The 15,329-nt window shown below is 40.6% G+C and overlaps 1 protein-coding gene and 1 long non-coding RNA gene across 6 annotated transcripts in view; both read right to left on the bottom strand.

The window, feature by feature from the left end:
• Nucleotides 1-10,616, bottom strand: part of tmem94 (transmembrane protein 94) — a 58,919-nt gene extending 48,303 nt beyond the window's left edge. The window contains exons 1-2 of one of the 5 annotated variants that reach the window (XM_035997348.1): nt 10,563-10,616; nt 5,144-5,541 (exon numbers count right to left, since the gene is read on the bottom strand). In XM_035997348.1, coding sequence (XP_035853241.1) covers nt 5,144-5,167 — 24 coding nt within the window. In that variant the 5' untranslated portion in view covers nt 5,168-5,541; nt 10,563-10,616. Of the gene's footprint in view, nt 1-866; nt 1,150-5,143; nt 5,542-9,989; nt 10,161-10,562 lie in introns of those variants that run through there. The other 4 variants (XM_031323864.2, XR_004896324.1, XM_035997347.1 and 1 more) reach the window with 4 other exon arrangements.
• Nucleotides 3,877-5,137, bottom strand: LOC118494232. The gene is made up of 2 exons (XR_004896325.1): nt 4,959-5,137; nt 3,877-4,163 (listed from the first exon to the last, which is right to left on the bottom strand). It is a non-coding gene; the product is annotated as an uncharacterized LOC118494232 (long non-coding RNA).
• Nucleotides 10,617-15,329: the final 4,713 nt, after the last annotated feature.

Here is a 15,329-nt window from a genome sequence, read left to right on the forward strand (position 1 = left end):
GTGTGTGTGTGTTGTCTGTATCTGCTCTTTGGGTTACTTACCTTTACACAACTATTAACTAAAACAACAAGTATGTATGTAAGTATGTATTGAGTTGATGTAAATTAATGCTTTTTTGTTTTTTTTATCCGATTCATCGATTAATCGGAAAAATAATCGACAGATTAATCGATTATTAAAATAATCGTTAGTTGCAGCCCTAGATACGTTTAAATCCCAAATGCACAGACATCTCCACCTTTAGGAGAGGAATGTGAAAACATTCCTCTAGTGACAAACTTTCCACATAATGGCATTTTTATAAAAATTGCTGTCTATTAATTTTCATGTTGATAATAGAGAAAGGGAAACAGAGCCGTATTTAATGTCAGTGGGAAAGCATCCTTTCCCACTGACCATGTCACTGTGAGGATGTGTGTGTCTGCAAAGGCCTGCACATACGCAAACAGAAAGACATACACAAATATGAAAACTCACACACATATACACACAGGGTTCAGCTTTCAAGCTCTGCATCCCACACAGTCAAGCTATAAATATCCTCCCATTTCCCCACAATACCGAAGCCTTAACAAACATCCTCCAGACAGACGCAAAGACACAAGGAGCCTTAACAGCCTTAGTAAAGCAGAGCATGCCCATATACTGGGAAGGATCATGATTAACCTTGGGTGCTCACCAACAAATCAAGAGCATTATGCCAACGTGCAAACACTACTACTATAACTAAAAATACTGTAACTACAGTACAGTAAAGCCATTCACTCAAAGAGGCAACTAACAGTCTTGTTACATTTGTCTTCACTCAGGGGAGAATGTGTTCAGCTACAGACAGAAGACAGAGAGAAACAAGCAAGACAACTTACAAGGCTCTTCTTCCTGAGGAAGATCCCTTCTCCCATCGTCAGCACCATGACAGCTCTGCTCTGCTTCACTGAAATCTCTATTACTGCTGCTGGGCTACAAGGGCAATATCCAACGACAGCCACGCTACGTGACGCGAATCATTACATTTCAGAAATTACTTCTCCGGACGTGAATAAAGTCCTAACTGGAGCCTGCTCATGTCTACTGTCGGGAGGGAGCCGGAGATGCTGCAAAACCTCACCCCAAATTTCCCTCGTCACTGGGCTGCAGACAACAGAGCCCTGCCAGCTGGGCTTTAATTCAAAAGCACCAAGTCTGGGTGGCTCTCTGGCAGGGACTGAGCCTCATTCAGTTCAACTCAGTTCAGCAGCTGGCTGGGAAACTATGCAACAAAACCCTGACTACAAAGAGAAGGGGGAGGGGGGCCAGACATAGTGGGGTGGGGGCTCTTTTGATGCGAGGAACAATGCCAACCTGGCCTGCACAACCCTGTTTATGCTATGCTCCCTATTTTCCACTACTACAAGCTTAGTATGGCAGCAATGATGTAGAGATGCATTGTAGGGTTGGGCGATGTCTACCAAACTGGCATTAACAATATAAAAACTGATATGAATTAATTATATATAATATAATATTCAGGCATCTTCCCAGTGTGCTTATGATGCACGTCTGTATTGGCCTATCTAGGCTGGGTGTCGTTCAAAGAATTTCGATACCAATTTCATAAAATCCATTTTAACAAAAAGAAATCACATTTTCTCACAAATGATTATTTATTTTTTCTCTTTATTACACGTGACGGCACAAACCTTTTTTTCCAGCTCCTCCTACGTGAGCCCCGTCTCTGTGCGTAACGTAAAGTTGTTCCTGCGTGTCTCTACGACGTGTAAAGTTAGACGGCCAATCACAAGCATTATTCGATCTTGGTAGAAGCATGCTGCGTGTTTATTGACGCTGTTGAGATTTTCTCGCTAGGTATTGAAATTGGGTATTAAATGACGAGGCATTTTTCGATACTCGATGCTAAGGAGGCAATACGGTCGGTGTCTAAAAAGTATCTAATTCCGTAGCCAGTCCTAGGCCTCTCTGTCTTTCCTCTCTGCTGTGCTGCTTGACTGGCTGCTAAGCACTCAGACTGCGAACGCGGTTTGTGCGAGTCATCCAAACGGAAACTGAAATCACATGGGCACAAAACCTGCTACAGGAGCGCTACATGCAACACCATTAAGAATAATCTTTCTCGTTAATAATTAGCTATAACAGATATAGCCATATAGTTTATATTGCCTTACACACAGTGAGTCAAATTCAAATTTCAGTTTGCCAAGAAAGGCAGTGATTTGAAGAAAGAGACGATTTGCTGAACTTGCCTACACCAAAAGCAACTCTCAAACAATCGCAATGCAATTAATTGGCATCATTCGTCTTACGCCGACTGGATTTTAAAAACATTAGTGTGTGTGTGTGTGTGTGTGTGTGTGTGTGTGTGTGTGTGTGTGTGTGTGTGTGTGTGTCTCTCTTGAGCAATAGGTCAGCCACGTTTTCATTCCTACTGCCCAGTGAAATGTCTATCCTACACATATTTAACTTAATCAATTAATTTCATCCGCACCTTACTCATCTGTGTATATAGACTGACTTTTTATGTAATGGTGTTTATAGTGTGCATACGTTTGTACTATTACTATTGTTATTATAACAAATTCTTACAATACTTTCTGTATTTTTTCCTATGTCTACTTGATGTGTATTTGTGTTATTCTGATGTGTGTGAATGTTTCTTTGGAGCTGCTGTAACAAAGGATTTTTCCCAGTTTGGGATTAATAAAGTCTATCTTATCTTGATCATTTGACCGTTAAGACGGGTTTAACTAAAATGACCGAAAATGATCAAATGAGATTCAATGAGAAAAGAATCAATGAGAGTTCAGGTGAGATAGTGAATAAGGGAAAATGTGAAGTGATGCTGTGTTTTACAATGTGGACCCCAAAAAAAAAAAAAACAGCAAATCATGAGGCAGTGTAGCCCATAGATATAAAACAATGCAATACAATAGTTTTAAATCTATGGTGTAGCCCTTAAATTTCCTTTGAACTGGCGATATGGAACATTTTACTGTGTGCATTATTAAAGGATTGTGGTTCATTGCAGCTTGGATCTTATTTTAGTTTGTTTGACTTTTGTTTCTATCGGTTATGATAACACTGTGCTTTACCGAAGATAATCAGACATATTCTAGACAAATCCCAAGCTAAGCCAAAGTTATTTGGAACGTGAAAATGGTAAAAATGCTAAATGATTACTCCAACTATCCATAGGGATATACTGTGAAACCGCCAGAATCTTAAAATATACCATGATAAAGTTTTTGGTGATACAGCCCAGCACTACAACAAGGGCTTTTTGGATCATGTTGCAGCATCTGAAAACTTCTTTCTGACGGTAGAATCAAGGGGGCTGTGTCTGACAACACCAAAAAGCGTGTGTCTTTATCGGCAGACTTTATGCCCTGCTTTGTGGGTATTTAGGACAGCTATAAACATTTTTGCCTTCAGACGTTCTTATGACCTAGCTTGTTCAAAACCTCTCTTGAAAGCAACTCTAAAATGTTTGTTAGTGTATGTGTCTCACAGTGTAATCTATTACCACCTATTTAGATTGACAACTAAAGATTGTACCATAATTATCTCATGTAAGGCTGCAACTAACCATCATTTTCATTAGTTCATCCTAAATTAATCGCTAACCTTATGAAATGTTACAAAAATATTTTTAAAAATGGCATTCAACATTTTTTAGGAGCCCAAAGCGATGTCTTCAACAAACTCGTTTTGTCATACTAACAGTCCAAAACCTTACAGTATTCAATTTAATGTCACATATGACAATGAACAAAGCTGAAATCAGTGGATGTTGAAAAATTACTGAAACAGTTGATCAATTATCAGAATAGTCGCCAATTAGTTTTCTCTTTCGTTCAATTGATTTTATTATTTTTCTTAAGATTATTTTTTGGGGCTTTTTCCTTTATTCGACAGCAACAGTGGATAGACAGGAAAGGGGGGAGGGCAGAGAGGGGATGACAAGCTGCAAAACGCCACCGGTCGGATTCAAACCCGAGCCACTGCAAAGGACTCAGCCTACATGGGGCGCACACTTAACTAAGTGAGCTAGAGGTCGCCCTTCGCTCGATTAACATTGCTGCAGCTCTACTCTCATGATTGTCACTGCTGGTCTGAGACAGCCCCAAATCGCAGTGTATAGGGGCCTTTAAGCAATATTTCTGTAAACACTAGGGCTGAACGATTAATTGCATTTGCGATAATATCGCGATATGTTAAAACGCGATTTCCTAATCGCAAAGGCTGCGATTTGGTCACATGACTCGCGAGAGCAAATCAGTCTGCACTCCGCAGAGAAAGCATCAACTAGCACGCTAACGCTACGCCGTACCTTGAGCTGATTTCTGTCATTCAAACAACTCTGAGTTGTAGTTTAAAACTTTTACAGCCACTTTAATAAAATTAAGGGTTTTATTCAGGCTTGAGTCTATACATGCAGTTAATGGATACAGGCACACAGAACTCAAGGCTCGGTTAGCAACGATTAGCTCTGATTAGCGTTTAGCTCCGGTTAGCAGTTAGCTAGCTCCGTTATAAAGATATGGAGTGGAGGAGCTGCCACTGAGAGGGGTAACAACCAGACTGATAAATGACGTTCGGGGAGCTTTCACAGCAGCGTGGCCGCGGTGTTTCAACAGTTTTATTAGTACAGTTAATCCCACGGCAAGAACACCAGCAACTAGCTAACGTAACGATAGCCTCTCTGAGCAAGTGCACACGGCAGCACGTAACTTCACGAGGGGGAGGGGCTGGAGGCAGCTCCTCTCTGTGCACTGTAAAAAAATACACGTGTGTGTGTGTGTGTGTGTGTGTGTGTGTATATAGATATATACTATATACTATATTTTTACTTATTTAACTGTCTAGTGTGTAATTGTGTGTTCATACTATAAATTATTATATTTTTTATATTAAAAAAATCGCAATTAGATTATTTTCAAAAATCGTTCAATCCTAGTAAACACCTCTGCTCTTTTAAGAGCAATTCAATTTATGCTTGTTGTTCCCTGGAGAGAACCACAAAAAAACTGATGCTAGGAGACATAGCTAAGCACTCTCTTCAGGGCAGTCTCTCGGTGGCCCTATCCGTTCAGTAAACAACTCTCCGCCTCAGGGACAGTTGGATAGCATAGGCAGGTGCCGAACTCACCTGCTTCTTATCCTGCTGTTCCATGGCAACCGCAACCACTCAACATGCTCTGCTCCTCAACCAGCCAAAACCACCTGCCGGAGCCCCGTCAGTGCCGCTCTGCAATGTCTAAATCTGGACACCGCACACTGGAGGCTCTCGGCCCGCTGCCTGTAGAAGCTGCAGATGAAGTAATTCAGATATGGACGGAGGAAAATGGAGATGGCAGAAGGGTGCAGCCTTGGTCCTCCACCTGGCAACACCTCCTGCCCCACCTCCTCTGCCAGTGTGACAGGAGGCACGCCCACACCTGCAGGGACCAGCAGAGAGAAGCAGGGAACTGTGGGGGTTTTGTTTGGAGGGTTAATTGTTGCTCAGGTGCTGCACAGGGATCCTCTTCATAACATTCATGTAGAGGCCTGTGGAAAAATGGCAAATCACAACAGGTCAGGAACAAGTACTGTAATTGGAATGCTACCTGCATTGACCTCAGGGTTTCTCCCAGAAAAGTTGTGTAGCCTGGCGGTAGGTGTCTATTTTTTCTCTCGACAGTCACAGCCTGGTGGCAGCATTATTGTAGAGCCCAATAGTTTCGGTGATAACTAGGGGTGTAACGGTACGTGTGTTCGTACCGGACCGTTTCGGTACAGGGCTTTCGGTACGGTACACGTGTGCACCGAACGGCCGAACGCAATCTTTTGTGTGCGGAACACAGGTCAATTTTCGTGTTTCCACACGAACATATTAAGTGGCGGAAGTCTCCGCGTTCAGCGCAAATCCCGCCCTGCAGCTGATTCTAAAGTTTTCATTGGTCATGTCAATATGTCAATCACTGTACAGATTGCCTACACCAAACACTGATCTCTAAACCTACCCGCCGTCACTGTAACCTAAACCAATGAAATCGACTGCAGGGCGGGATTTCCTCTGAAGTGGTTTGGGGGGAAAAATTAAAATCACACACACCGCGTGCTGTACAACAACATATATGGCACGCTTTAGCCCAGCCTCTCGCTAGCTAGCGTCATGGCCAATGCAGACAAGCCCATAGACTTGAAAGAGACATTGAGACATTGAAGAGCCACCCATATCATTAAGGTCTCCTGTTTGGGACGCTTCGGTTTCCCAGTGAAATACGTCAACGGACAAAGACTAGTCGATAAGATGAAAGCAGTGTGCCGACGTTGCTCAGGAATGATCGGGTACAGTGAGGAAAATAAGTATTTGAACACCCTGCTATTTTGCAAGTTCTCCCACTTAGAAATCATGGAGGGGTCTGAAATTGTCATCGTAGGTGCATGTCCACTGTGAGAGACATAATCTAAAAAAAAAAAATCCAGAAATCACAATGTATGATTTTTTTAACTATTTATTTGTATGATACAGCTGCAAATAAGTATTTGAACACCTGTCTATCAGCTAGAATTCTGACCCTGAAAGACCTGTTAGTCTGCCTTTAAAATGTCCACCTCCACTCCATTTATTATCCTAAATTAGATGCCCCTGTTTGAGGTTGTTAGCTGCATAAAGACACCTGTCCACCCCATACAATCAGTAAGAATCCAACTACTAACATGGCCAAGACCAAAGAGCTGTCCAAAGACACTAGAGACAAAATTGTACACCTCCACAAGGCTGGAAAGGGCTACGGGGAAATTGCCAAGCAGCTTGGTGAAAAAAGGTCCACTGTTGGAGCAAACATTAGAAAATGGAAGAAGCTAAACATGACTGTCAATCTCCCTCGGACTGGGGCTCCATGCAAGATCTCACCTCGTGGGGTCTCAATGATCCTAAGAAAGGTGAGAAATCAGCCCAGAACTACATGGGAGGAGCTGGTCAATGACCTGAAAAGAGCTGGGACCACCGTTTCCAAGGTTACTGTTGGTAATACACTAAGACGTCATGGTTTGAAATCATGCATGGCACAGAAGGTTCCCCTGCTTAAACCAGCACATGTCCAGGCCCGTCTTAAGTTTGCCAATGACCATTTGGATGATCCAGAGGAGTCATGGGAGAAAGTCATGTGGTCAGATGAGACCAAAATAGAACTTTTTGGTCATAATTCCACTAACTGTGTTTGGAGGAAGAAGAATGATGAGTACCATCCCAAGAACACCATCCCTACTGTGAAGCATGGGGGTGGTAGCATCATGCTTTGGGGGTGTTTTTCTGCACATGGGACAGGGCGACTGCACTGTATTAAGGAGAGGATGACCGGGGCCATGTATTGCGAGATTTTGGGGAACAACCTCCTTCCCTCAGTTAGAGCATTGAAGATGGGTCGAGGCTGGGTCTTCCAACATGACAATGACCCGAAGCACACAGCCAGGATACCAAGGAGTGGCTCTGTAAGAAGCATATCAAGGTTCTGGCGTGGCCTAGCCAGTCTCCAGACCTAAACCCAATAGAGAATCTTTGGAGGGAGCTCAAACTCCGTGTTTCTCAGCGACAGCCCAGAAACCTGACTGATCTAGAGAAGATCTGTGTGGAGGAGTGGGCCAAAATCCCTCCTGCAGTGTGTGCAAACCTGGTGAAAAACTACAGGAAACGTTTGACCTCTGTAATTGCAAACAAAGGCTACTGTACCAAATATTAACATTGATTTTCTCAGGTGTTCAAATACTTATTTGCAGCTGTATCATACAAATAAATAGTTAAAAAATCATACATTGTGATTTCTGGATTGTTTTTTTTTTTTGAATTATGTCTCTCACAGTGGACATGCACCTACGATGACAATTTCAGACCCCTCCATGATTTCTAAGTGGGAGAACTTGCAAAATAGCAGGGTGTTCAAATACTTATTTTCCTCACTGTATGTTTCTGGCAACACTTCAAACTTGTTAACGCACTTGAAAAGGCATCACGCGAGTGTGAACATCACTACCACAAGGAAGAAAACGACCGTAATTCAGACGCAGCTCCCGTTGGCATTTAAACAGACCTTTGCTGGTAATTTAGCTGGTTATTTATTTATATTTTTCATTATATTTTATTATGTGATAGTGGTTTGAGACTGAGTATTTTATTTAGTGGAGAACTTTGCAGCAGTAGTTTTCTTATTCTTTTTTTTATTTTATATATATTTTATTTATTATATTTTATTAAAAAGTGTTTTAAAAAGTGTAAACAAATTGTTAAAAAAGTTTATAGTAATAAACAACCTGCAGTTTAATGTTTGCATTTCTTTCCCTTACTGTACCGAAAATGAACCGAACCGTGACTTTAAAACCGAGGTACGTACCGAACCGTGATTTTTGCGTACCGTTACACCCCTAGTGATAACAGAATCATTGATGAAATCGTGAAATTGAGAATTTAAAAAAGCTATCAGACGGACTTTAAAAAGGGCCCTACATTAAGCCAGAGCTAAAAGCTAACTGGAGATTTGAAAATATGACTGTCTAAGTTTCCAACAATTTTAAAAACATCTTAAAATACTTTTTTTTTTTTTATTCCCAGTGGCTTAGGCCTGGTGGGGGGCAACGTAGGCCTGGTGGGCCACCAGGCTTGCAATACACTGGGGGAAACCCTGGATCTACATTGAACCTGGTCTACATTGCAATATTAAGACATTGGTTGTGAAATCCCAGCATGGCTGGCAGGCTTTACTATTTCCACATTAATTTAAGCTGCTTAGAACTTCAATACTGTCATGTTGCATGGTGTTGGGGCTACAGCGAGAGCCCACAGATGTTGGCATAATAGCTCTATTGAAAAGCAGACCAACTGCTCTCACTATGACCACATAAGCAGCTTCGTCTGGCACAAAAACCCACTGAACTCGAGAGTCAGCAGTCTCCATTGGCAAAGAGGTGACAGTGCTCAGCCAAACAGAAGAGAAAAACAGCCAGACAGACTGAAAGGTGAGAGGCGAGAATGTACTGACTAAGTAAGACTGTTCGAGTAACATTAAACACCAAAATAGTCCTACTGAAGGGTCAGAAGTGTAGGTAATGCAAGCACACTCAAACATGATGCAAGGGTCCCAGTAAGACAGTGGGACAGTGAGCCAGCGTGCACATTACCAGGAGCCTCAAACTAAAGCAGATAAATGGAATTTAGCTATCACTCATTTTATTAATTAAGGTCCTTTTTATCTATGACCTGTTAAAATGTCTTCAGAGAAAAGGTGCAACCAAGTTTTGAAAAGTAAACTTTAGTGACATGCTCACTGTTTGACAAGAAATGGCAGAAGTTCGTGTTATTATTATCGTCTTTACCTGGAATTGTCGAACTCCGATAACTCTGTGGTGCCACAGCAGGCGTCTCCAGTTCAGACAACAAACGGTACTTTGGTACTACTAACGTTAGCCATGTTTACAACTGTCACCCAAATAAACCTTACTGCGTGGGTGAGATGCAGTCGCGAATAGGTCTAGCTACTACTAGCTAAATTTAGCAAGCTAATCCGTGTCAGCCGAGCTCAACGGTTTTAAATTGCTTTGTTTTCCTCCCTACAGGCCGCTTGGAAATAAAATAAAAGTCACAGTGCTGAAATAAAGAGTAGAAATTGCCTTAAACACGTCAACTTTAAATGAATAACGTTAGCTGATATCAGGCAGGTGTATGTGGAAATGTCGCATCCAAGTGTAAATAATGTTCAAGCATTAGAAAAAAACTTCAATTGCTCAAACTACTGCCCACTAATTACGTTGTTTTTTTGTGACCGACTGAGGGAAATTATAAGCGAAGCAATGGCTGGCATTTCTGCTAACGTTACGTCCTCTTCCATAGATGTCAAAGGTATAGCTATGCTAACGTTAACAGAGTGGAGGCTTCGACCAAACTGGACTAACACTGCTGCAATATTCGCTAGAACAACACAACCTGTCGATGTAAAGTATTAATTATTCTGCAAACTCACCTCGTAATTTTTTAGGTCGTTATTGATATCCTTTTTGAAAATTATGTTTTTCTTTCGAATACAAATGCACTTCTGAGCCTTTACTGTACAGCAGCAACAGCAGCCATGTTGGGGAGCGTTCTGCCTGGAAGAAGTGTTTTGTAATTGGACGGTGCTAGAGTACTCTGTCCTCTGATTGGCTGAGACTGGAGTGGGCGAAGTAAGATTGTTTATGGTTCTATTTTGAAATAGGAAACCTCATATCTTTACTGTAGCTAACTACCAATTCATGACCCTCCGTCATTGGAGACAAAACTCAATAATTATATAATAAAAATAATGTAATAGCTATAACTACAACTATTAAAAAAAAAGTAGCCGCTACGTTTTAACCTAGGACTGTATTCTTTTTTTACAGGCTATGGTTTAGCCTGTTGTTACTCACCAGCTTGTTCATATTAACGTTACATTTTGACCAACATAACGTTACAGAATTGTGCATCGTTATACATACACAGAAACCACGATATATGGCATGATGTTCAGTATGATTAAATCTTAGACAACGGAATGCTAGTAAATAAAAGAACTTACTTTGATTGCTTCTTTGAGTGAACTGCACATGTCCTGTTCAACCTGTATTGACCCACTTAAAGTAAAGGCAGCACTAGGAAAAACTGCAACATTTTTTATGGGAGGTATGAAAAGAACATGAAAAATACATGTTTCTGATGACACGCTTGTACTTTTACTGAAGTAAAATCTTGATTTCAGGAGTTTTTAACGAGCTTTATACTCTTGAACAAAAATGTATGCAAATAGATCCGAAGTAAAGCAAATGAAAACAACATCTGTCTCTGTGTTTGACTGGGACCGCTGAGGGATTATAGTGTCAGCCTGGCACACCTCCATAGAGAGCTCACAGTAGACTAGAAAACTAGACAGAAAAGAGATATGGTGCAGGATGGGGCAAATAACGGCTGCCACTGTAGTGCTGACTGGCACACAGTGTTAGTCGAGTCACCAACTGTCAAGTCCGAGTAAAGTCTCAAGTCCCCAGTGTTTGAGTCCGAGTCCAAGTCCGGATCACCAAAGATCTGTCTGAGTCTAGTCCGACTCGAGTCACTATCACCTGAGTTTGAGTCGAAGACGAGTCACAAGTCCAGAGAATAGCGACTTGAGTCGCACTCGAGTCCAGGACTCGAGAACTCCACACCAAGGAGATTTTTGATTGGATGCTATGCAGAATTACGAGTGCATCATTTTTAGCGAACTAGCTTAGCTTGCAAATTGCTCCATGCTTTCATGCTACATTGGTTACAGAAAATGAGCCGAGCAAAGTTTTCACTCATCTGGCGATAGGAATGTGCTTTCCTACTTTGTGACAAGAGTGTGTGTATGAAGCATTGAGAAATTCAATTTTACTCATGCTGACTAGTTAGCTACCTTGCTAATTCCATGAGCCGAACACGGCAACACTGGGTCTAGGCATAGACTGTATATAAGAATGGACCAACAGATCCCGTTGCTCTGGACGGAGACCAGTGAAGGCCTTTAGAAGCACTTTTCCGGTGAGCGCTGAGCGTTACTGAGCAGCCTCCAACTGAGAGAAACAACGTAAATGTGACGTGAGCAACCTGTCTGAAAGTTGGAAGTCTTCTGGTAGCTGTGCCAAGAGAAATCTCAATCATTCCCAATCTAGCAGAGACGGAGAGCGTAGGTATATGTAAGGAGATAACATGGACACAGGCTAATTATTGCTAACTAAAATGCTAGTTAACATTAGTAATTAAACTTAAACAGCTAATGTGAGTCCAAACTGCCTGCGAGCTTCTCCTGTACTATACGGTAATTCCTCTACTATGCGACAGTAAGTCGCGTGGTTACAGTCTTTAAACGCTTCAGATGTAAAGTTATTCGCTGTCAAAGTGACGTCAAAATGAATGGGAGTCAATGGAATGCTAACGGGGGGTGATCGCTTTGTAGCATCAAAATGGCGCCATAGGAGATTCGAGCTCTGAAGCGAAGCTTACCCCCTTGGGTCTAGGTCCCCCTCTCTTTGTTCTGTTTTGTGTGTTCTTCTGTTTAAGTGTGTTTTTTTTTATCTCTTTCATTACCATAACATGTGTGTACATGTATTGCACCCCCACCTCCCCACCCCCAACCATTTTGATCTTTTTTTGTTTTGTTTTAACACTCCCCCTACTGCTCCTTTACACTAACATACCATACACACTCACACCTACACACACTTGAAATTCTACATAACATCTAATACACCCCCCATTTAAAACTACAAACTTGAATGACTGTTGTAAGCAAGGGCATAACTTTGGGTTCAACGTTGGGGGAGATCTCCATTTTTGAGCAAACTTGAAATTTTGAGCATATCAAACACTTCATTTCCTGCTTTCTAGGGAATTTTTCTGCACGAAGTTGTGCCTTTTCTGCATTATTATGGAGCAAATGCCTTTATTTGTGTAAAGGAAATTACAGTTTTTTACAATCACTTTGGCACTAATTTCAGAACCTTGACGTCATTTTTCATAACTCTGGACACAAAACTCACAACCAATGATCAAATGCACAGTTTTCAAAACTCTAACACTTCTTTCAATTGCTTGGATACAATACACATAAACCAAAGATCATTTGTTCATTTAACAAAAATCACCTGTTCAATATGACACAACTTAACATCAAAGTACTACTATTTCAAAAGGCAATTCAGACATTACATTTCAGATGATTGTCTATTCATTTCATTACAATGATCTAACTATCAATTGATACAACTGCTCAAAATGATAAGTAACTGTTGCATTACTCTTAATGCATAGTTGTATGGAAACATTCAAACAATATTCCATGTTTAGATCATGAAAGTTTCAAGATAATGAGATTCATTGTCACCAACATGAACCAATTAGACTACATTATCTATGGATGTTATATTTCATCATCCTTCTTTACTGTAATGTACTACTGTTTATCAGACACTGTTTCTATGGTCCCATGTACCACCTTTTCAGACTATTTACAGTATTGACAGTACTGCACTTTATGGCCCTTGGAATTGCTTGTCCAATTCTGCCAACTCGTTACTGATGATTGAGATATATAATTTATATACTTTATATATAAAGTACTGTATATACAGTTTTATTAGATATTTGAGGGCATTGCACTGGCCAGTTTTGATTATTGGGGGGTGTTGTAACCCTCCCATCCCCCCTGTTAATTACGCCTATGGTTGTAAGAACCTCATATTAACAACGTACTATCTTTTTCTGTTAGTTTAGTACAAGTTAAAAACCTGTGATCCAGATTGTTTATTAAAAATGTGGACCCATTGCCCTTTAATAACGACTTGCTAGTAAAAAGAATCACACATGGTTATACAGTTTTAAAGTATTATCTATGAACCATTAGTAAATGACTCATAAAACCACTGGTTACAACTTAGTTTAGTAGTCTTGCACTTCATTTTAATAGTCTTGACTCTGCATACACACACAGGCAGTTTGTCTCCTGTAACCTTCAGGCTGCGTCCCTGCAGTCACTACTGCGTCAACAGAAACTGAGGTCAGGTTGCCTGGCTACCTCCACAGCGTAATTTCACTCGGTTTATAAATCAATACCTGTCAGCCCTGGCTGGACCTGCTTTCCAACTTTTCACTTTCCAAAGATAACTGTTCCTCCTAATAGGGCTTTAATACGAGTCCTGTTTGTGGGATCCAGTGAACAATGGGGCCTGGATATAATCAACTTGAAGTCCACCCTGTGTTCTTGAAAATGAAAATATGTCCCGACTCCCTACCATACACTTTTCCATCTCTTCAGGGCCGAGCAACATGGAAACATAAGTGCAAAATGTTGGACTCTGTCTTTGTATCACAAAATCCCAGGTTAGTCATAAATCCACATGACTGTTGTTCAGTACAGTGTGGAAAGTGCTATAGCGTTAACCTTTTGGACATTTTATGGTAACTTCCCATCAACAGTCAGTAGGTTGAAAATGACAGTGTTTTTATGAAGCCAATATAAAGATGCACACACATTCTGCACACTGTCCCTGTATCACAAGCCTGTCCTGGTGCTACCTCTGATGTACTGTACAAGCTGCTGGGAAACGTGCTCTGGTTTATTGGCATTTCTTTAAACCAATCACAATTGTCATGGCCGGTGCTAAGCTCCGCACAGAGCTGCTGCAAAATAGTCGTGCGAGAGAAAACTCAGATTGGACAGATAGTCTAGCTAGCTGTCTGGATTTACCCTGCAGAGATCTGAGAAGCAGTTAACCATAGTCCTCAGAAATCCACCGAATTTAAAATTCCAACACAAAGGAAGAGGAAGGAAACAGGAAATGCATGCATCCGGCGGAATTTCCTGCAGCATCGGTACAATCCTGGAAGTGGAACGCAAAAGGATATGGACTAGGTTTAATGACACCTGACAGGAGAATTAGTGCCACCAACAGTTTATCTTGAAGCACTCCACTCATAGTATTCACATAATAGTAGTAGATGGAAATGCACATTAATTCAAATTTTGTTTATTTAAACTTTATTTTACTTTGCTCATTCACTTCCTGTTGAAAAAGGCCTTTGACAGAAACCTTGACTGATTTTACACATCAAAGTGTGTTTCCAGTAGTGAAACACATTGCAGTATGTACAAAAAGGTGTATAAAGCCTTTTCTGTCTCTAGAAGGAGCTGTGTGAAGTCAGACACGTCTATGGAGCCATTATTGTAGCAGAACTATTTGCAAATGTGTGTGGAGAGTTGTGTTACTGTATCTTGGTCCGTTTGTGCGTAATAAGATTCGTAAATATGTAAAAAAGAATCTCTAAATCTGTATATAGATTTGCAAATGTATTGAGATTTGTAAGTGTATAGACAAATCTGTAAATGTGTACATAGATCTGTGAATGCATACATACATAAACATACATAGATCTGTGAATGCATAGACATACATAAACATACATAGATCTGTGAATGCATAGACATACATAAACATACATAGATCTGTGAATGCGTAGACAAATCTGTAAATGTGTACAAACAGTAGATCTGTGAATGTGTAGACACTTCTGTAAATGAGTACATAAATCTGTAAATGTGTACATAAATCTGTAAAAGTGTACATAAATCTGTAAATGTGAACATAAATCTTTAAATGTGTACATAAATCTGTAAACGTGTACATACATCTTTAAATGTGTACATAAATCTGTAAATGTGTACATAAATCTTTAAATGTGTACATAAATCTTTAAATGTGTACATAAATCTGTAAATGTGTACATAAATCTTTAAATGTGTACATAAATCTGTAAATGTGTACATACATCTTTA

Source organism: Sander lucioperca, chromosome 22 (genome assembly GCF_008315115.2).
Source record: "Sander lucioperca isolate FBNREF2018 chromosome 22, SLUC_FBN_1.2, whole genome shotgun sequence".
In the NCBI taxonomy this organism is placed as follows: Eukaryota; Metazoa; Chordata; class Actinopteri; order Perciformes; family Percidae; genus Sander; species Sander lucioperca.